Source organism: Lolium rigidum, chromosome 1 (assembly GCF_022539505.1).
Source record: "Lolium rigidum isolate FL_2022 chromosome 1, APGP_CSIRO_Lrig_0.1, whole genome shotgun sequence".
Taxonomy (NCBI): domain Eukaryota; kingdom Viridiplantae; phylum Streptophyta; class Magnoliopsida; order Poales; family Poaceae; genus Lolium; species Lolium rigidum.
The window spans coordinates 12,036,514-12,058,537 of NC_061508.1; the positions used below are offsets into that span (position 1 = coordinate 12,036,514).

At 45.3% G+C, this 22,024-nt stretch overlaps 1 protein-coding gene, 1 long non-coding RNA gene and 1 pseudogene across 2 annotated transcripts; 2 read left to right on the forward strand and 1 right to left on the reverse strand.

Annotated features, from left to right (window-relative positions):
- The first annotated feature begins 10,555 nt into the window (after window positions 1-10,555).
- On the forward strand, window positions 10,556-14,525 carry LOC124667532 (eyes absent homolog). Its single transcript, XM_047204806.1, has 6 exons — window positions 10,556-10,621; window positions 11,177-11,432; window positions 11,698-11,865; window positions 12,820-12,913; window positions 13,677-13,832; window positions 13,932-14,525. The coding sequence occupies exons 2-6, from the start codon at window positions 11,184-11,186 to the stop codon at window positions 14,180-14,182; spliced, it is 918 nt and encodes a 305-aa protein (XP_047060762.1). The 5' UTR covers window positions 10,556-10,621; window positions 11,177-11,183; the 3' UTR covers window positions 14,183-14,525.
- An 869-nt stretch (window positions 14,526-15,394) lies between these two features.
- LOC124667544 lies at window positions 15,395-17,682 on the reverse strand. The gene is made up of 2 exons (XR_006991320.1): window positions 17,399-17,682; window positions 15,395-15,712 (listed from the first exon to the last, which is right to left on the reverse strand). It is a non-coding gene; the product is annotated as an uncharacterized LOC124667544 (long non-coding RNA).
- Window positions 17,683-20,814: 3,132 nt separating this feature from the next.
- LOC124704064 lies at window positions 20,815-21,203 on the forward strand (annotated as a pseudogene).
- The last annotated feature ends 821 nt before the right edge of the window (window positions 21,204-22,024 follow it).

Here is a 22,024-nt window from a genome sequence, read left to right on the forward strand (position 1 = left end):
TCCCACATACTTGGGAAATACTTCTTGAGATGCTGGCCATTGACAGCTACTGGGAACTTCACGCCATCCAACTGCTCGAGCATGTATGCATTCCCCTTTAAAACTTGGACGACTTTGTACGGGCCGTGCCAATTTGGAGACCATTTACCATACACTTTGTCCTTAGTCCCCAACGGCAATACAGCTTCCCATACCAGATCACCAACCTGGAACTCCTTTGGCTTCACCTTCTTATTATATGCGCGAGCCACCTTAGCTTTATTCTCCTTGATTTTCTCAAGTGACCATAGTCTGAGTTCCGTTGCATCCTCAATGCTGTCGCTCATTAGGGCTGCATATTCTTCAGCAGTTAAATCATTCTGAAATGTTATCCGTCTCGACCCAGCCTTGATCTCCATAGACCAGCTGGTATGGCGAGGTTTTTATTGCTCCATGACACGACATGCGATAAGCCCATAAAGCTTCTGACAATACTTCATGCCATCGTTTAGGGTGGTCGTCGATTTTCCTCTTAATCAGCTTGATCAGGCTTTTGTTGGACGCTTCGGCCTGTCCGTTCGCTTGAGCATAATATGAAGACGATCGGATCAACTTGATCCCCATGTCATCGCAGAACTTTTTCATCTCCTTCGAAACGAAGACCGAACCTCCATCGGTCGTGATAGTCTGGGGAATCCCGAATCTATGAATGACATGTTCCAACATGAAACTGATAACATCTTTCGATGCTACTGACTTCATAGGGACGGCCTCCACCCATTTAGTGAAATAATCTGTAATGGCCAGAACCCATTCATGGCCTTTGCTCGATGCAGGATGAATTTTGCCGATCATATCCATGCCCCAACCTCGGAATGGCCAAGGTTTGATGATAGGATTCATTGCTGATGCGGGTACCATCTGAATGCTCCCAAACTTCTGACATGCTTGACACCCTTTGTAATACTGGAAACAATCTTCAAGCATGGTGGGCCAATAAAATCCCGAGCGCCTGATCAACCACTTCATCTTATGAGCCGATTGGTGAGTTCCACAGGCACCTTCATGCACCTCATGCAAGAGCCGATTGGACTCGGCTGGTCCCAAACATTTGAGAAGTAATCCTTCCAATGTCCTGTAGAACATGTCATCGCCAATCGGTATGTACTTCATGGCCCTATATCTTATCCGTTTAGGTGCCCCCGAGCCGAATCTTTCAAGTAATTGAAGATATCGGCTCTCCAATCATCTGGTTCCATGAACTGCACCTGAAAATCGGCTCCATCGGCTACGTCCTTGTATCCTGACGCCGTTTGCGCGAGATCGTTCGCCTCGGTATTTTGCGACCTTGGGATCCAATGGAATTTTATATATCTGAACCGTGTCATCAGCTCACGGCATTGCATCCATAATGGAAAGAGCGACTCGCTCTCACACTTGTACTCTTCCGTGAGTTGAGAAATCACCAATTTGGAGTCTCCAAAGATCTCAACCGCTTCCGCCCCAGCGTCCAATAGTAACCCCATTCCTTTGCACATCGCTTCATACTCAGCAACATTGTTGGTGCAAGGGGTAGCTATCCTGATGGAGAAGGAAAATGTTGCCCCCCGAGGCGAAACGAGTAGCACGCCGATGCCGCAACCATCCTCACAGACCGATCCATCGAAGAACATGGCCCCTGCACGCACAGATAGTGCGGCTACGTCCGTGTTTATTCGTTCAACGATAAGATCGGCCAACGCTTGTCCCTTGACTGCTTTCGCAGGTTGATACCGGATATCAAATTCCGATAACGCAAACATCCATTTGCCGAGTCGGCCTTTCAAGACGGAGCCGACAGCATGTGCTTGATGACATCCGATTTGCATATGACGATGATTTCTGCCGACGAGCAAGATGTGCTCGGATCTTGGTGCGAGTGAAAAATAGACAGAGGCACAACTTCTCAATTTCAGGGTACCTTGTTTCGCATCCAACATCCTTCGCCGAGGTAGAGAACCACTTTTTCCGGACCATCATACACCTGCACCACCACCGATGCGATGGAGGTGTCAGCCAACGATAAGTAAATGTAGAACGGCCTGTCTTGCTGTGGCGGAACCAACACAGGTGGCTTCGTTAGGTACTCCTTAATATCGTCAAATGCCTGTTGTTGCTCTGCCCCCCAGCGAAACTCCTCATCAGATTTGATTTTAACTAATCCCATGAACGGCTCGATTCGTCCTGACAAGTTGGAGATAAACCTTCTGACGAAATTAATTTTGCCGATGAGACATTGGAGCTCCTTCTTCGTGGTGGGTGGCTTCATCGTTCGCACTGCCTCTTTACTTTTCAGGCCGATCTCAATTCCACGTTCATGAACCAAGAAACCCAGGAACTGACCGGCCGTCACACCAAAGGCACACTTCTTTGGATTCATTCTTAGTTCGAACTTCCTAGTTCGGTCTAGGACGTGTCGCAAATCCTCCAAGTGTCCATCCATCGAAACAGACTTGACCACCACGTCATCGATGTAAATTTCCACCAATTTGCCAATTAAATCATGAAAGATGTAATTCATGGCTCTTTGGTATGTTGCGCCAGCATTCTTCGGTCCAAAAGTCATGACTACATATTCAAACAAGCCCACCGAGCCTGGCACTCTGAATGCAGTCTTGTGTATATCTTCTGGAGCCATAAAAATTTGGTTGTAGCCGGCATTGCCATCCATGAAACTTAAAATTTTATGACCAGCAGCTGCATTGATCAATGTCTCTGCTACTGGCATTGGATATTCATCCTTTGGAGTGGCACTGTTGAGGTTCCGAAAATCTATGGCGACGCGCCATCGGCCATCCTTTTTCTCCACAGGTACGACATTGGAAATCCATTCAGCGTACCTGCATGTCCTGATGAACCCGGCGTCCAACATCTTCTGGATCTCCTTCTTGACTTCCACCAAGATTTCGGCCTTCATCTGTCGTGCTCGCTCGTCGGAACGGCCGAAATCCTTTCTTCAGGGGGAGCCGATGCTCAATGATGCTCCTGTCTAACCCAGGCATCTCCGTATAATCCCATGCAAAACAATCTGGGTACTCTTTTAACAAGGCTATCATCAGGCCCCTGAGATGTGGATCTAACTTTTTGCTGATAAATGTTGGTCGTGGCTTATCCCCAGGACCAATGTCAATCTCTTCCAGCTCATCAGCTGATGTAAACCCATACCCCAGCTTTCCATCGCCTGCTAGATCAATGTTGAACACAGGCAAAGTGTATGTTGAGGATAATTTTGGCCGATTGCTAGAATCGGCCTCCTTTTTCATTGCAATGCTCAATGAGGGTCTACAACTTCTTGGATTTCTACTATGGCTACGTGACATGCTCGAGATGAGATTCGTGCTTTTTATTTTTGGGGGCCGATCGCAGGGATCGGCCTTGCCACGTACACCTACTGATTTAGATCTTGCTACTCTGTCAGGCCGGTGGATAAGACCAGCCTCACCCCGTTTTTTGAAGCTTCGATGCGTTCACAACCGTCCAAACTGATTCCAGAGAGCGGCTCTTGGTCGTTCGCATCCCAAATATTCATGGCAGCTAGTGAGATCTCGATTGAATCATCTCGCTCGAACAACCTCCACTTCATCTCCATCCCATCGTATGATGCATTGGTGCATTGTGGATGGGATGCAACGAGTTAGCGTGAATCCAATCCCTTCCTAGCGGACAGCGTAATTGCTTTTGCTGTCGACAATGAAGAACGAGGTAGGTATGGTTTTTCGGCCTACGGTCGGATCTACATTCGAACACCTTTTGCTTCGATGCTTGGCCGTTGAAATCGCTTAATGTGACGTTGGTCTTGATCGGATCGTCATTGGAGCGTCCCAAACGTCGTAGCATGGAATACGGCATTATGTTGATCGCCGCTCCCGTGTCAACTAACATCTTGGCCGACAGTGCTGCCCATCGATATAACCTTTTAGGTACAGAGCTTTCAAGTGCCTGTAGCTCCTCTCTCGTGGCTTCTCAAAGATCACTGGCCGTGGACCGCAGTCGAATTGAGCCACCAATACTTCCTCGTCGTGTGGAGCACAAAACTCTGACGGGAGTATGAACACCATGTTTGTATCAGCCGATGCCTCTGCATCGGCTTTTGTCTGTTTGGGGCGCCACACTTTTTTTAGCGGGCGCATCTCTGTCTCCAGCGTTTGCTGAATTTTCACGGCCAGATCGGGCCGTGCCTTCCTCAACGTGTACATGTACTGTGCTTCGGCTTCCTCCAGGTTTCGTAGCCGCTGCACCCTACGCTTCTGAGAATGGCTGAGTCCATCAGGGCACCACCTTGGCCGGTGGTACCTATCTCCTTCTTCATCTGACTCCTCGAAGTCTTCATCTTGAGACGACTCAGCTCGTTTGTCCTGAGGTGGGAGAGGTCCTAGACGCTTGAACACTGAAACTTCATTTTTTCCTTCCTCTCGCGGTCTACATTCTGGCAGTTCTCGATTGTAGGCAATCGGCTCATTCCCGAGTCCCGGCGGTGTTTAAAGAAAGGACAGTTCCAATGCCTATCTATGTCTTCTTGCTCTCTTGACTTCCCTCTAGCGTAACGCTCGTACCCTTCATCGTCTCTATCATATCGACGATACCCCCTGTCATCTGCATCAGACCGACGATATCTTTCGTCACCCACGTCGTAGCACCGACGTCGGTCATACTGCTGCTCATATTTGTTAAGGAGATGCGCGGAGAGTGGTCGTTGATACCGCACGCTTCTCACTTCTTCTTCCGTCGAGTACCGTCTCGTTATCATGTTGGGGCCGGTCGCGTGGATCGGCCTCCTTTTTCTCCTTGCCACGGGGTGATCGTTTTCTGCTTTATCTTTGCCATGGTGGTTACCAAGCCCTGCCATGTTGATATCAACAGAGAAACCTGGCTCGCGTCTTAGGGAGTGACTGAGATCCACCATGTTGACGCCAGGAAACGGATGTGTGTCTACTTTCATGGCAAATTGTCCGAAGATTAATCGGCCTGACTCTATCGCCATTTGAATCCGTGTGCGCAACACTTTGCGGTCGTTGGTGGCGTGGGTGAACGTGTGATGCCATTTGCGGTATGGCCTACCGTTCATCTCTTGTGACGTAGGAATTTTGTGGCCTTCGGGTAACTTCAGTTGTTTCTCCTTCAGTAGCAAATCAAAAATCTGCTCAGCTTTGCTTAAATCAAAGTCAAACCCTTTTGGAGGCCCCGGTTGTTTCACCCATTTGCGGGACACGGGAACCGCCGTCCGAGTCCATTCAGCCACAGCGACTTCCTGATCTTCCGCAGGGTCTTCATCTTCCTCAGCGTCGACCAGGCCTATCGTGCGCTTGAACTTGTCTTGGTACAATTCTGGGTGACGCTGTTCATACGAAGTTAGTCTCTGGACCATGTGCGCCAATGAATTGTACTCCATTTGGAACGTCAGATCCTTGAGTGGCGCTGCGAGGCCTGCCACGGCCAGCTCGACTGCTTCTTTCTCCGATAAATGAACCGAATAACATTGGTTCTTGACAGTTCTGAAACGTTGAATGTATTCAGACACCGTCTCTCATCGCCTTTGCCGAACCTGCGTCAGATCGGCAATGTCCGCTTCGGTAGCTTCTGAATGATATTGTATGTGAAACTGCTCCTCCAGCTGCTTCCATGTCCGAACTGAATTTGGGGGTAGCGAGGTGTACCACCCAAAGGCTGGACCCGTGAGAGATTGGGCAAAGAACCTCACACGTAGCGGTTCTGATGCTGAAACCATGCCCAACTGTGCCAAGTATCGGCTCACGTGCTCGATGGAGCTAGATCCTTCTGATCCACTCAATTTTGTGAAGTCAGGGAGCCGATACTTAGGTGGCAGCGGGATCAGGTCATATTCATTGGGATACGGCTTGGAATAGCCGATTGTTTTCTTCTTCGGCAGGATACCGAACTGATCTCTCAAGATTGCGCTGATCTGATCCACAGTAGGAGCTGTAGCGGTTGAGCTGTCCGGACTCGTTGTAGTGGCATATTTAGTTAGCCACGCTTGTTTCTCAGCATCTGCTCCAGAACTTCCTCCTGTCGTAACAATCGCTCCTGCTCCGGCAATTCCTCCTGCCGAAGTTTGGATCGCGCGCGTCCAGTTGTTGCAGTCCGGCACGTATGTGCACATGTATCCATGTGGGATCTCCTTGGGCGGCTCATACAAGAATTGGTAGTCGCCAGGATCACCTCCAACCTTATAGACAACGTATGCCGGTGAACCTTGTTGCTGTGGAGCTGCCATTGCAAATGGCAGTGGTGGCCTGGTGTGGAATGGTATCTCTCCCTGATAAGTCCCTAAAGCAGGTCCTGACGGAGAATACTGATGTTTCATGATTTCTTGCACCACACGAAGCGCAACTCGCTCAAGCGTATTCACCAGGCTCTCAGAATGCCGATGTAGAGAATGAGCCACAGCATAGTTAATTTCTTGGCGCAGGGCTCTAGTACGCTCCTCCGAAGGAAGAGACAGATCTAATCCCTCGAACGCGCCTTCTGGTGTGAATCCTTTGAACCTGATGCCGTGCGAACGGGTCTTCTCAAAAGAGCCGATGAGATCGGCTTCAAAGATGGCCTTCAGCTCATCGTATTTCTTCTTATGCTCTGCAGGTAGATCCTCGTACTTGATCGGTTCGTCCGACATCTTGGCTGCCGATGTTGACGTGGTTGTTGTAGAAAGTGTCCCACCGGGAGTGCCAGAATGTGTTGCCTGCCAAAACTCACCGGTGAGCAGTGGTTAAGCAACACGAAGAGCCGGGAGACTCCCACGACCGCTTAGTGGGCCCTGGCGCCTCGCGTCGTCCCGCAAAGTCCCAGCACACGTCCTGGCGGTTGCAAGGGCGTGCCACCTGACCTATACCTGATCAGGAAGATGTTGGATTGCTTCGTCTAGTCTCCTGCATGGTAGACACGTAAACATTAAATACGAGCCCGATCGGCTCTCAGGTTGCCCTGTGGATCGGCTCAAAGAGCCGATCGCCCCATGGTTCACGTTGGATTTACGATGACATGGGGCTCCTGCTTGATCAAAACAAAGCTAAACCAATCTACGACAGTTTAGGGTTTTCACCGCATGATCGGAACATCCTACGCGTAGTTGGGCCTAGCAGATACAAAAGATGATGGAAACTATCCCTAAAAGAGGCCTAAAAACCAACGTTAAGTCAATTCCCGGAACATCCCTTATAGGAACGGTAAAACAACACCTTACGCACTACCGGATCATCCAACCCCAGCATAAGGCCTAATCATGCAGATATTAAACTAATCCTTGAAACAAGGAGCAACTATAACGGATTGGATCTACTAAGTAACGAATAAGCAAGGTGCTGCCCTTACACCTGTTCAGGTGTAAGGACAGCTAGATATCGAGGGACGGCATTGCTAGGCAAATATACATAAGAAAAGCATCAATGCAAGCCCCAAAACATCTACGATAAATAGTGCTACTCGCCATCAACAACGCTTCAGCACGAGTAACACAAGGTAATGAAATAACGTGTCTCGCCTAGATCGCAAGATGCGATCTAGGCAGCATGATGCTTACCCGGAAGAAACCCTCGAAATAAGGGGTGGCGATGCGCCTGGTTTGTGTTTGTTGTGAACGTGATTGTCCTCTATTTCAGAAACCCTAGATACATATTTATAGTCCAAGGGACTTTCTAATTCGGAAGTACACCTGACCGTGTACGAGCCAAACTCTATCTTTTACTTCTAACCGACACAATCTAATAATATACAGATACACGGGCAATCTAGCCCAAACTCTTCGCGCAAGGCCGCTTCAGAGACGCTCCACGTGTACATCCTTCAAGCCCATCTCAATTACGGCCCACCTCCTGATTTGGCCAAAATCTGGTGATAACACTACGTTCAAGCATGGCTAGGGCGGCACGAGCACCTCCCGTCGAGCATGGCAGCCAGGGGCGGAGTCCTCTAGTTGAGGCGGCGATGTTGATCCACTTCATAGGCGATGCACTTCAGTGCGATCCCGCGGAAGAGGCGGTGCTGTGGATCTTGGGTCCCTTCCAAATCCTCCGCCCTTGATCTGCCGGCATACTTCCGATGGGTTTGGCGACTGGTGGTGTGGGGACTGCCAGCCTTGCTTCGAATAAAGGGGGTTTGGTCCTAGCAGGACTTTTCCTTTTTGCAATTATTCTTTTTTTGGTTGTATGCAGTAGTATTGCCATTAGAGCCATGTGTTGTTGCACAGGTTTGATGTAATTGGTATCTTCGCGATATTAATATATTTCCTTTATTCGAAGAAAAGAGAAATAATTTTCAAAGAAGAGAGAAACAATAAATAAAGTTAGCTTAATTGATTTTGATTCCACTGATGCCTCACTATCGGCTGCAACATTAAGAGGGCAGAGTCATGTGTGCTGCATGTATTTTCAAATGGTTGTATGTGCGAAGAGTAAACGTGCAAGTGATGTGTGCAATCACATGTGAGTGACGTGGCTTAGGATGTGTATGCAGCTTCTATCGTTCACCGCCCGATCGAGCTGGGCAAATGACTCATCAAAACATCCTAACAGTGTTATCTGAAAATGTTGAACGCTTATTGTAGTTGCCACATGCCCCCTTTGGCTAGTAGCTAGCTTTGTGGTATCAAAAGCTTCGATTATACTAGAAGCTATCGGGGACAAAACAATCCAAGTATTGAACACTTGTTTTTCGTGGAAGAATGGTTATGTATGATTAACAGATTACAACTTTTGAAAAGAAAAGAAATGCGTCAAAAGGTTGTGGTACGCACTTTTATGAAACCATGCACCACATTCAGTTCACACGATTCTATAAAGCTTGTTATGATCTCTCCAATGTAATCATGATACAAAAAATGCCGGGGTCTTTGACAAGATGGCTAGAGAGGAATGCCAAGGTCTTTGAAAAGATGGCAACCCTGCCGAGGGAGTTTTTTCGGCGTATCATGGCAGAGTTTGAGCAGTGGAAGCTCGCCAAGCTTCCAGAGTGTTAGTATGGAGGAGCTCACCAAGCTTCTGGCTTTTATAATCAAGTAACTCCTTCTCTTCCTTAACGAATGAAGACATGCGATACTCACGTGTTCTTACGAAAAAATGATAAAAAAAGATCTCCCATTTAGGTCAATTGGATTCAGCCTCTCCTACCTCTGTTGCCCCCTTGAGTGCCAAAACGATATGAGGACACACATGGAGCCGATGTATCACTTCCTCTGTTAGCTTGTGGCGCACAATAAGATCCTCACTATGCATAACTTGGTAACCCGCAGCTGGCCTCACGCCCTAGTTTGCAAACATAGCATATTCACTCGAAGATAGATCAGGTCTTGTCCTATAAATTGTAGCTTCACTCCGGTGGCGAATGGCCGCACGATAAAACAACATCTAATGGAGTGCCATTCAACCAACAATGCGATGAATTCATTGTCAGCTTTCCAAAGCCTATAAGAAGGTGGCCAACAACCATCGTACTGGTGTGATTAAGTCTAGAAGGAATAACGGGCGGGTTTCCCACAACGTCATCATGCAGTGCTAGGATGTGGCCCTACTAAGTCAAGAGTTTTCCCAACATGATTGCAACTATTCCGAGGATATCGGGACTAATGTTTTCCTTGTCCACCAGTTATGTCGGTGCCATGACTCTTTTTTCCTTAGGATTTTATGTAAATATTATTTTCTTCGTAACTAATCGAATGACAAAGCATCTTTATTCATCTCATACATAATTTCCAAAGCCCTCCTTGATGAGCTATATGTTTCCCATGCTTCTCTCCCCGTATCTCTATCAGCTTTAGTTTCGTTATTTTTTTATTTCTTTTTTTGGCAAATATTAACCATGCATTATATTAGAAATAATTTGATGACAAAAAAGATCCTACAAAGTTCACCATAGACATGGAAATACACTACCTTTTAAGAGCAATGCACATGAAGTTTGGTCGCACATTGCTTGCTTTGAACGAAGATTTGGCTTCTCAATAGCATCGTCGTAGATGAATCTACATTGGCAGAGCTGGGCCGATGATTGGTCTATTTAACTGGAAATAGAGAAGGAAAACTTAGATAAGCAGATATGCAAAAGAATAACAACCGCTCAAGGGATAGATTAACAACTAAGGTTGATGCAAAATCAAAGAGGCCCCACCCCTCCCCCGCCCCATCTTCGGACGATTAATCCACAACCCTAGAAACCCAACTATAAAACCAAACCATCGAGCGACATGCTCGATGAGCACACACAATGACACAACCAACAAAAAGAACTACAAAACCAAACCAGTCATCAGTTTTTTCAAATCACCATGTGTAATTCCGATAAATTTCAAAATGCTCCGGGCTAGTTCCTAAAGAAAAACAGAAACAGCTTTGTCGTGTGGATTTCTCTAAATCAGTTCTGTTAACTTTTTCAACGGGCCAGATAAGGCCACGTCACTTGTTCTTCATATCTCTGTCTCTGTCCCAGGAGAGAGCTTTCTTTCTAACAAACAGCTCACGAGCTCCAGGTGCCTCCGGCTTCGCATCGCATCCGCCGGCCCACGCCGCCGCATCTCCACCGCCCTCACGCCGCCGGGGCAGCCGGACGCGGCAGCCGTGCCCGCCAGCCAGGTCTCCGCCGCCGAATCTTACGCGAGGTAGAGCTCCGTTTCGTCCACATCGGTTTTACTTTACTGGATTGGAGTGGAGATCCGAATCCGTGCCTGGATTGGTCCATCTCGCCGATCACGAGCCCTATCCTGTGCTGCTCGGGGTTATTCCGGGAGTCCTGCCCTGAGGTTCCCGTTAGCTTCGCTCGATCTAGTCGAAATAAATTGTGCCTTTCAGTTCGCTGCCGGATCAGTGCTTCTGCGTGGTGGAAGTGGTGATCAGTACCAGTTTATTTGTTGGAATTTTTGGGCGCGTCGTCTGGTACATGGAGAGTATAGAGCAGTAGAGGCCAGAGGGGACGAGGGGCCAACATGGAGCAGGGGTGGTACAAGAGGAATTTTTTCTTCTTGATGAGGCCCTATATCGAACTTCAGGACTGAATGTCGTCTTTCGTCACGTGTTCCAGCGACAGCGTGTATGATGATACCATAAGAATGGAATTTTGTAACTAGCGACGGCGCACTTCGATAGCGTGCTGACCTGAGTTTAGCTCATCGGTGTGATACTGCATTCCAGCGTGACGTGATCATGTATGTCGACAGGTGCCGAATGGACGAAGTTGTCTCCGCTTTGGCAAGCAGCCAAACTTCCGCCGGTGATGGCGTGACAGACCAGCCTATCATCAACGTGTACGTATGGGACATGGATGAAACGCTTATTCTGCTCAAGTCGCTGCTGGATGGGTCGTTTGCGGGGCATTATGAAGGCCTCAAGGACCATGAAAAAGGTACTGAGTTAGGGAAGCGTTGGGAGAACATCATTCTTGAACTATGCGATGGGCACTTCTTCTATGAGGAGGTCAGTTGACACCTCAAATCTTATATGCTGCTAGCTTACTAGATTAACATATGTATGAGAACATTTGGCATTTTTCTCTGCATGTTGTTTTGCCTTTTATCTTGTTAGGAATGATAGTGATACTAGAAATACCAAAACTGTATTCAATATCTTCTTTTGATATTGTGGATGAGTCATCTAGCTGCATATTTGTACAATGTGGGTCCATTTTTATATGTCAATTTCTATCTCATGTACTGATCTTTTTGTTCTCTCACATATGCAGATCGAGAACTATAATGAACCCTATCTCAATGCATTACGTGCATATGATGATGGGAAAGACTTGACGAAATATGGTTTTGAGGCCGACTGCTTTAGTTCTCCTTATGATGATGCGAATAAAAGGAAGCTTGCCTATAGGCATCGTGCTATTGGAGACAAATATGCAAAGGTGTCACAATAATTACTTGATCTTACTCTATTTCCTTGAACATTTGTTACATGCCATTAAGCAGCTCTGTTGCATTTAATAGCGAACCTTCTAAATATGGTGATGCCCAGTGCCCAGATTACTTTTTGAAAAAGATATAATCGATCATTTCGTGTCATGAGAATGAGTAGGCAGCCCATATAACCTGATGAGAGAATTCACGTAGCAGCAGTCTCCTTTCTGTAGCAATAACTTCTTTTGTGGTTTTTGGTCTTTCATTCTTAGACCTAATCCTTGTGATATTTTGCTCTTGGCCTTAGTTTTCTACAACATCTAGCAAGTGGTAGTGGTATGTTGCAAATTCAGTGTGCAAACTTTCGTGTGTACAACTTTTTCTGCATGCATATCCTAATCTTGTAACACATGGAAGCCAGTTTTGTTCAGAGATGTTAACATCTTTTCATGTGAGCTTCTAGAATGAAGAGTATTCCAACATACATGTGGTTAACCGTTAACTAAGCAAATTAGCATTGTGAGTTGTAACCAGATAACTAGATTTCATCAGGACAACCAGACCACGCAAGTTTATGTCTAGTCACAATTTAATATTTTCGCTCAAGCTTTACATCGAGCACTGACCATATTTTGAATAGTTGCCATATGGCGAAAACATTATGTTTGGCCATTTTTGGCGGCATGAGAGTGGGGTGGGTCTTGTATCATATATTGATTTGAAAATGTCAAGAAAGTATCTCCGTTCTGTAAAATAGTATTAGGCAGCTGAACTGCAGCAGGTATATTGCTACTATTTGGAGTTCCCAGCCATCATTTTCCTTATTGAAAAGCTCCCGAGCTTCAGTTTTATTGCTACTATTTGGAGTTCTGATTCGTAAAGTTATTAATTTGTAAATTGTAATATTTCTATTAGTCTCATCTCTGAGCCACTAAGCTTAAGCTGCTCTGGCGTTTTTTCAGGGTTTGGAAAAAATTCTGGACCACCACATGTTAAAAGTCTGGAATGATTTGTATAGTTCGACAGATAAATATACTGATGGTTGGCTTTCTTCAGGTATTGTGATTCATACTAGTTTACTATTTCCACTTGGAAATGTTTCTTACTGTTGAGAAATATCAATAATTGAAACAAGATGCTTCTGATTTTCACTTGAGAAAAGGTGGTAACCATCCATTGGAGTTAAAGTGTTTACATCCAAAAATCTGCTAGAGCATAATGACATTATGTAATGCAAATTATGGAATACATGATAATGTTAATATCCAAGCAAGATGCTGCTAAATTTCTACTTCCAGTCAGTGAAAAAAGAGAACATGCTTTCAGTTTCATGGTGAACTAGATCTATTATAAAAGCTATATGTGTTTACAACCTCCAAGAGGATGCATTATAAAAGCTATATGTGTTTACAACCAAGACTCCAAGAGGATACATTATATGATATATATATGTCATTGATGAAATCTAGATTTTTGTTTTTTGGTGTCCGTATGTACCCTTGCCATAAGATGTGGGAGAAATAAGTTGAAGTGATATCATCCTCTGAAAGCATTCTTGTTATCCTTATCCATTTTTCTGCACTAAAAATGGCTGGTGTACTCTAAAAACAGAATCGCATGCCCAATCTATGTTTACTATTGATCCGGCTTCATAAGGTTGCTGAACTGTTGATAACTATGTATACTTGAATCTATGTGCAAAAACAAATAGAGTATTGGCATAGAGGGATAGAATGGTTAACTTCATTGCCTTCTTGCGTCAACGTCTACAATGTGTTTTGTATGCTTGAATACTCAATACTGTTTTCCTGATATGCAGCTCATAAGTTGCTGGAAGAAGCACTGGGTAAATCGACAGCTGAACCTGGTAGCAAACCTTTAGGCATCAATCTCATAGTTACTTCAGGGTCCCTGGTTCCAAGTATTGCCAAATGTTTGCTGTATCGCCTGGATGACGTGGTCTCATCTGATAATGGTACACCTATGTTGCCGTAGTAGTTAGTGGTTTTTGTTCACTTCATTTTTGTTGTGCATGGAAATTTTATGCTAATGATCAACTGCTTACATTGCACAGTCTACAGCTCGTGGGAAGTGGGGAAACTGCAGTGCTTCAAGTGGATCAAGGAACGCTATGGCGGTCCTAACGTCCGCTTCTGCGCGGTCGGTGACGGGCACGAAGAGCGCAGCGCGGCATCCATAATGAAGTGGCCCTTTGTCAAGATTGAGATCGGCCCCGATGCTCCTCACAGGTTCCCAGGCCTGAGCCTGTCGACCATACATGGTATCATGGATGCCGTGTACCAGCCATCGAGCAAAGATGGTTGATCTTGGATGCTAATGGCCCTTCAGATCTTTCAATCTAAGGGAACTGTAGTAGAGTGGGAGATGCTATATACATAGGAGGCAAGCTGGCCTGCCCTTGCCTCGAGAATCGGGAAGACGCCTGTGCGATAAATAAGAGCGTCCGATTCGCTCCGTCATGTCGAAGTTAAACCGTGTCCTTATAGCCTCATCTTACTGTTATCCGGGGAATCATCCGCTGTTTCAAGTTGTATAACAGGTTGGTTGTTGTCGCGAGTCTATATCTGTGTGCATTCTCATTTAAGATTTGATTGTGTATATGAGGTCTGTTATCTGGTTTGGCGTATAGTCCAATATATTACCCTGATGTTACTGGTTTGATGGAAGGTTCGGACACCGGCAGCCGGCGGGGTGGGAGCAGAGCTTGTTCCACCAGCGGTGGGGACTGGGATCTGGTGGCTCGCCAGAGGCGAGTCACGGTTTGCCTTGACCCTCTGCATTTACCGTTCGTTCCGTATCAGACGACAGAAAATGGTAGAAGATAGATCAACTCCAGACTTTGCCTTTTCAGCTGTTGTGTGGACTTTGGGAGGTCCCTGTGGCACTTTATTCTCCACTGGCGGCCAGCGGAGCTCCCCTACCTTTCCCACAGCGATGGCGGCGAGAGGTAGTCGTTCGAGGGAGACGTCAGAGTGGTGGCCGATGAGACGAGTAGCTTATGAAACTCATTAGCTTGATTGTTTAGCTTATTAGCGTTAACGAGCAAAATATAATGTTTGGACTCTGTTCGTTAAGAAAACGAGCCAAGGTCAGACAAGTCAAGGAAACGAGCGCTCGTTTAGCACTTTATGCGAGTGCAGGAGCCGTTACCTAAAATCCAGGCTTGCGTCTCCTGGGCGGACGCGACATGGACGGGGGCAGCGGACCTTCGCTCCAGAGCCCACGTAATCTCTTGTCACAAAGCTTTTTCTCGCATGGAAGGAAATGAAAACGGGCTTGACTACACAGTGGTCAACCACTATTTGGGACAAAAAATGGTCAGTTTAGTCATCCTATTTTCGGTAAGAATCAAAGTCACGTTTCTTTCCGAAAATGGAAAAATCTGACCCGGCGTGCCAAACACCAAGCCCACGTGTTTTGCTCAACGCCATGTGCGTTCCAGCGCATGCACCAGCTGTAAAAATCACATGCATTCTATCTAATCCTTCAACCACAGAACTACACTCACAGAATCCATATTCTCTCCCCGTTTCTTCATTGCCGACATCAAATAAAAAGGAACCAAAATATACATTACCATATCGTGATGTACAAGACCACCATATGAACCAACGAAATCCATAAAAAATAACAGGAAGGAACTGTTGCCGACCAGCGAAATCCGTCAAAAAATAACATGAACTGGTGCCAACGGAAAATCGTCCCTGCAAGTATAAAATTGATCCGAGGAAGAACATCAGTTCTTTCTTGCTTCCTCCTTCCTCCATCTGGTAGCAAGATTTCAACATGCTGGAAGTAGAAGAAGCATCCAGTTGCTTCCTACTTCTACATCGCCTAGACAAAAGATAGAACCAAAATGACTGACAAGAAAATTAAGAGGAACTCAAGTACCCAATTGGTAAAATATCATTTGAAATAATGGACTAAGTAACTTCTTAAGGTTAGTGAACTAAAATTTTAAATTGAACTAAGTTATTTCCAAACGTTGGTGAAAATAATAATTTAACAATGGACCAAGTTGCTTTCTAAGGTTAGTACACTACTACTATCATTTTAAACTGAACTAAATTACTTCTAGAAATTGGTAAAATTGAAGTCTGAACAATGGACTAAGTTACTTCATGAGGTTAGTAAACTTACATTTTAAATTGAACAAAGTTACTTCGAGAAGTTGGTAAGAATAATGTTTGAACAATGGACTAAGTTACTTCCCAAGTTATATTGGGATGAAATTTGAATCATTGGCGATCCTCTTGTATAGCCTGACTATTTTCATTGGCGATACTCTATTATAGAGTTTTTGTTGCATACAGATGTTACAGCACATCAGTATATTAACAAAATCTTAGGCATTGTTTTGCTGTAAAAAAATACTTCTGGATCAAAACAGAAAGTAACTTCTGTACAAAGTAAAACCTACTTCTAGCATACATATAGAGTTACTTCGGTGCAAAGTAAAAGCTACTTCTGGCTTAAATATAGAGTTATTTATGGCTCAAAACATATAGTTACTTCGGTATGAAAAAAACTACTACGTGGTTCAAAATATAGACTTCCGGCTCAGATAAAAAGTTACTTTGGTACAAGTAAAAGGTACTTATGGCTAAAAACATAGAGTTACTTCGTTATCAAACGTAGAGTTACTTTGGTACAAGTAAAAGGTACTTATGGCTCAAAACATAGAGTCACTTCGCTATCAAACGTAGAGTTGCTTCGGTACAGGTAAAAGTAAATCGTGGTCAAATATAGAGTTATGTTCCATCCACACACAAAATAAACTACAGCACAATCTGGCCGATTATAAGAGATTATTCACAAATAATCATCTACATCATCGCAACCTGACCGGTTACATCCAGAACATACAACAAAAATAACTAATCTACCTCTGCAGATTACTAAAACTATCGAGTACATCATATTAGACCATCCTCATCTAAATCTATATCTGAGACACACTCTCACACATAAATTGATGAAAAATGATCTGAGAGCAAAAAACAATCATTAAAACTACCATGCACAAAAGTAGCTAATCTGCACCTACAGATTGCTAAAACTACCACAATGTTGCATTTAGTGGCAGGCCTAGATGTTTCCAGATGTATAGGCAAACGTGCCTAAGGTGCTATTTTTCGGATAAAAATGTTGAAGAAAATTCATGTTGCAAGCAGCGCCGCCGCCGGCAAGCCCTGAAAATTCCTCTATGATTCGCCCATGGGCGTACCCGTGTAGTAGAAGTAAATTCATGTCCTGTCCTGTACACGGGAAAGTAATCATCCCACCTCCTATCTTTGATTCATCCAGGAGATCTTGCAGTAGAAGCAAAATCCTCTGTTATACACTAGACGAACCTAGGTGAAACCATCAACACTAAAATCAAACGGCGAATAACTAGATTTCGAACCAAACTCGGCGCAAAAATAATCTATGGCAAATGTGGGGGATTTTGAGCCAAACACATCACACAAATCATCAATGGCGGATGTGGGCAGGCAGGGAGGACGAGCTGGCGCTAACCTGGTGACCAAATGGTACATCTGCGGGCCAAATCACCACCGATTCGTAGCAGAAGGTTGCGTAGCGAAATCAACACTGATTCCTCGCGATGAACTTGGGCGGAATTTGTGTAGACACTCCCAAAATCGATGGACTTGGCCGGAAGTTGGACGACACGAGAACACCACCTCTCTCCAGAGAGAAATCTTGCGAATCGATCGTCGGTCGGTCGCCGCTCGGCCACGAGGAATCGAGCAGGAGGGAGATGAGAGAGAGGAGATGGGAAGGGGATTTGCGAGTCTATATCTCACTTCTTTCTCTCTCTAGCGGAAACACATCACGGTGGGGAGGTGGTCCCAACGTGGGTCCGAGCGGTGATCTGTCTGGGCCACCGGATCCTCATCGCGCGGTCGTGACGCGTGAGCACGCCGTTCGGCAGAAAGTGGTTAGCCAGTTAATAGATAACACGAATGAAAACGGGTCTGTTTGGTTGCCCACGGGAGAAAGATTCTCTGCATTGCACAAATTTTAAAACAGCTAAAAAGTTGGTAAAAAAATGGTTGAATCGAGCGTTTTTGCAGGACCAGGCTCGGTTGAGCGCAAAAGTGGGCCCTTCCTAGCTGCATACATACCAACCGCTCTAGCTAACCTTTGCACTAATCTGCATCATTTTAATTTCCTCCCGATCTACAAAATCGTGGGCTGGTTTGAAATATGCTCAACACAAAAAATATGCGTATTGATATTACGAACCAATTTGCATGAACGTTTTTTTTTTGGTATCGTAGTGTATTTGAAATAGCAATTTCGTATCCTGTTTGAATCAAATCAAATTCGTCGCGCATTTTAAAATTCCTTCGACGAGTAGCTTCCTCCCGCACGACTTTTGTGTTCACGGTTCTGCATTTTAACATTCGGACACGAGTAGATCTACGTCTTCCAAGTATACTGCACGTTGTTGTAGTCTTGTAGATCTACTCGTTTACGAACGTCGAAACCGAAAACTTTGAACACAAAGGTAATGTGAAATGGTGGGGTAAAGTTACTCCCCGAAGAAATTTCGAAATGGTCGAGTGTATGTGAAAATTTGACTAAGCTCGTCCACAAATGGCCCAGAAAGGAACACGAAACCGAATTTGAAACACTGGACGAACCGATAACGGGAATGGAATCACAACGTCGAGGCAAATCTTTTTCATGTAGAATTTATCACGAATCGGTGAACGATTAGGTAGATTAGAGGTGATTGTAATTGAATTACTAGTTTAGTTAACTACAATCCTCTTCAACCTGCCATACAATCAAACGAAGTGCTCCACTCGAGTCCAAGTAAATGTTTTGGCATCCAAATGTAGTGACAAAGTTGGCCCAAGTCTTGGTTCCACTCATGCAGTAGCTATTGAGCCAAATTACATGAGAGGAAAAGAAACACGAAAACCATGCGAGCAACCAATCAGACCCGAATAGAACGGGTGAAAACGGCCAAGTTTGGAGTTTATCTGTTGTCGATTCGTTTTTTGTCGTTAAATACAGAACAACCGGTGGATGGATAGGTTCAAGGCACACCCTCTAGCGAGGCACCGGGCCCTAGTCACAACGGTGGAATATTGTCTGTGCAGTGCGCACGCCTCGCCTATGCAGGCTCTTAGCCGTGGGAAAATAATCCTGTCGCGAAAGGCTTGGCTTGTGGGTTGCAAGTGGGATCCGTGAAAGTTTAGCTTTCAGTTCATTTTGTTATTTCTAATTAAACATTTATCCTAAATTTGAACTAAAAGTTATAAAATAAACTAGAACGGACACCTCAAGAAAAGAGAGAAGTCGGATTTGGGTTATCTCATGAGACTCCGCTTGCAACTCTGCTCGTAGGCCTTCGCCTTGACCACTCTTTGAGGTTCCCACGGCGTTGGTCATGGCGGTTGCCTCTCTTGGATGTAGAGAAAAGTCAATTGCTAGCGGTGGATCTAGTTGGTAGGTTTAGATAAGTCAGTATTGCTAGATTTATGGATTGAGGAAGTTACAGAAAGCCTATGGACTGAGCGTGTAATGAGTGGAATTCCTCTGGCTAGAAAGATGTTTCAGTTGGCCGCTCTTACCTGCTCATGGATTTAGCATGTTTCATCTCTACTGCAAAACTGGACATGTGAGTTTCTTCTCATCTAGCTTCTCATGAATGAAATGAGAAAGATAGATACACATCAATACATAATCGAGAAAATTAGGTTTTTTAGCTATGAGAGTTCCAACTCAGAACTTAGCGGTATTCAAAGGGTTTTATAGACTAAATATAGTTTTTTTTAGAGCTCCGTGAAAAGGCAAAGGAAAGCTTAAAGCACCCTCAAACGTGACATATTTCGTCCGGCCTAACTCGCCTTGCCTCCTGCTCAATGCTCCCAGCCTGCCCCAAGCAGTACTTAGATATTTGTTGATCCACATGAGAGTCGATCAACCCCCTTACACCTACACCGGATTGTGTCAATGAGAGCTTGCCAATAGAGATATTTCTTATTTAGAGGCACCCAAATTGGACAACTCAAATTGCATTGACAACGAACCCTTGATAGATGATTAGAGCAAGATCAGAATCTTGATCATGATCATGAGGGCCCCCTTTGTTTGATCGAGCGATAGTCCTGTTTCATCATCGAGAGGGAAACAACCCGGATCATCAGCTAAGGCCCTAAATGACTGCTCAGTGATGGTTAATTATCTATGCTATTCCGATGTTTGTACATCCAAGTTGCTCATTTTAAAATTTTCTTACACTAGATAGATGCCTAATTAGTGATATCTTTTCTATACAAATAATCGCTGGTACTTATTTATTTCCGTAAGCACTAATGTACTACCTCCGTCTCAGTTCATAGGACTTGCACGTATTCCTAAGTTATCAATTTGGTTAACATAATATCATTTGTATAGTATAAACTTATATCATTAGAAAGTACAACATCTAAGCTTTCAAATGATATATATTTTGTAATACATATGTTACATTATTATCGTCAAATTTACGATCTAGGAACACGCGTAAGCCCTGTAAACTGGGATGGAGGGAGTAATCATCTTGTACTGCACACGTAGAGTTACTCCCATCCCATCGCAGCCTCTCGTGCGGCGCTTGACTACCGCCATGCCCATGCACCACGGCCACGACTGCATGCATTGATTCCTTGAAGTACGTGTACTTATTCCCTTTTCTGGAAGCATCCTTCCGTCAGCCCAGCTGGCCGTCTTCTCCATCGATCGTTCTGTCTATTAAAACATGTGCATGCGTGCTACGTGCTACGTGTCCACCATGTGTTGCTCACTGATTTGTTCACGTGGAGTCTGCGCGTCCGTATAAATTTCACTCCATCGAGCATACGACCACATCCAAACGGAACCAAGCGCGAGTGAGTGAAAGATTCGAAGGGAGACAAGAAAGGAAGAGAACAAGAGAGGAAACTAGACCAGTGGAAGAAGATGCAGGCTGCCAAGGAGAAGGTGAAGGACGGCGTGAGCGCGGTGAAGGCCAAGACCAAGATCACGCGCGCCAAGGCGGAGGAGAAGGCGGAGGCGGCGACGGCGAGGTCGCACGCGGAGCGGGAGCTGGCGCACGAGCGCGGCAAGGCCAAGGTCGCCGCCGCCAAGATGGAGCTACACCAGGACAAGGCAACTCCACCGCGAGGAGGCCATCGAGCACCGCATCCACAAGCACGCCGCCACCGGGTGCCTCGGCGGCCACGGCCACGCCCGACACAACAAGCATGGGGTCGCGGCGGCGCCCGCTCCGCCGCCTGGTGCCGGGGCGTACTACCCTCCTGCCGCCGGTGCTGGCCACTACTAGGCAGCCGGCGGCCTGCAGGACGGCTCTAAGATAGACGTCGTCGTTTGTACTAATAATTTCCACATTGCCTGTGTTGTTGTTTGACGCACTACTGGGCGTGCTGCTGGCTTGTTTAATGTAGGCTTGGATCTAGCAGTGATGTGAGCTGCATGATGCTTGTGTATGTATGCTAATGGAAGTCCCCAGATGCTTTAAATTTAGTAACAGATCGACGAGGTGGCTTTGTGTATGGGACTATGGGTACATGATACATCTAGGAAGCACATCATTTCGAGGGGCGGTCTGTTTTACCAATAAGTCAAAGACTACTGGAACTATTCTATAAGGCTTCCTGAAACTATTCTATAAGGCTTCTTGAAACTATTCTAAGGCTTCCTCAAGTTAGAATGCCTCTGTGAAGTTCTCACGCACAGGATAAGATGCAACTCCCCCTCTTCTGCTTCAGTGTTCCTCCCTCTAAACTTTGCTTCAATGTCCCTCTCTCTCTCTCTCTCTCTCTGAGCTTTTGACCTCTGTGCCCATCTAAACATTTGGTCTCACTGGATGGCCTGGATCTTCCTAATATCTTTTCGTGGGCTAGTTTATTTTGGCTAATTTACTTTTTAAGTTTGGTGATGAATTGAGCTGTTTTAGGGTCCATAATGGAGGCGCTGGCGGTAAAACAAAAATAGGGACCGGACAGTTCCCAGACCCCTATACTAAAAAATATATATTTTAAAATGTAACACAATTCATAGAAATATTAGATTTTAGTTCGACCATACTTGACCAATATTTCTACAAATTAAAAAACATAGACATTTAAAAAATATAAACTAGTA

What these genes read in the sequence shown, in the direction of transcription:
- LOC124667532 (XM_047204806.1), top strand. Translation starts at nt 11,184, where the DNA reads ATGGACGAAGTTGTCTCCGCTTTGGCAAGCAGCCAAACTTCCGCCGGT. An exon ending in GGCACTTCTTCTATGAGGAG is followed by an intron (nt 11,433 to 11,697) that starts GTCAGTTGACAC and finishes TCACATATGCAG; the next exon opens with ATCGAGAACTATAATGAACC. An exon ending in TTGGAGACAAATATGCAAAG is followed by an intron (nt 11,866 to 12,819) that starts GTGTCACAATAA and finishes GCGTTTTTTCAG; the next exon opens with GGTTTGGAAAAAATTCTGGA.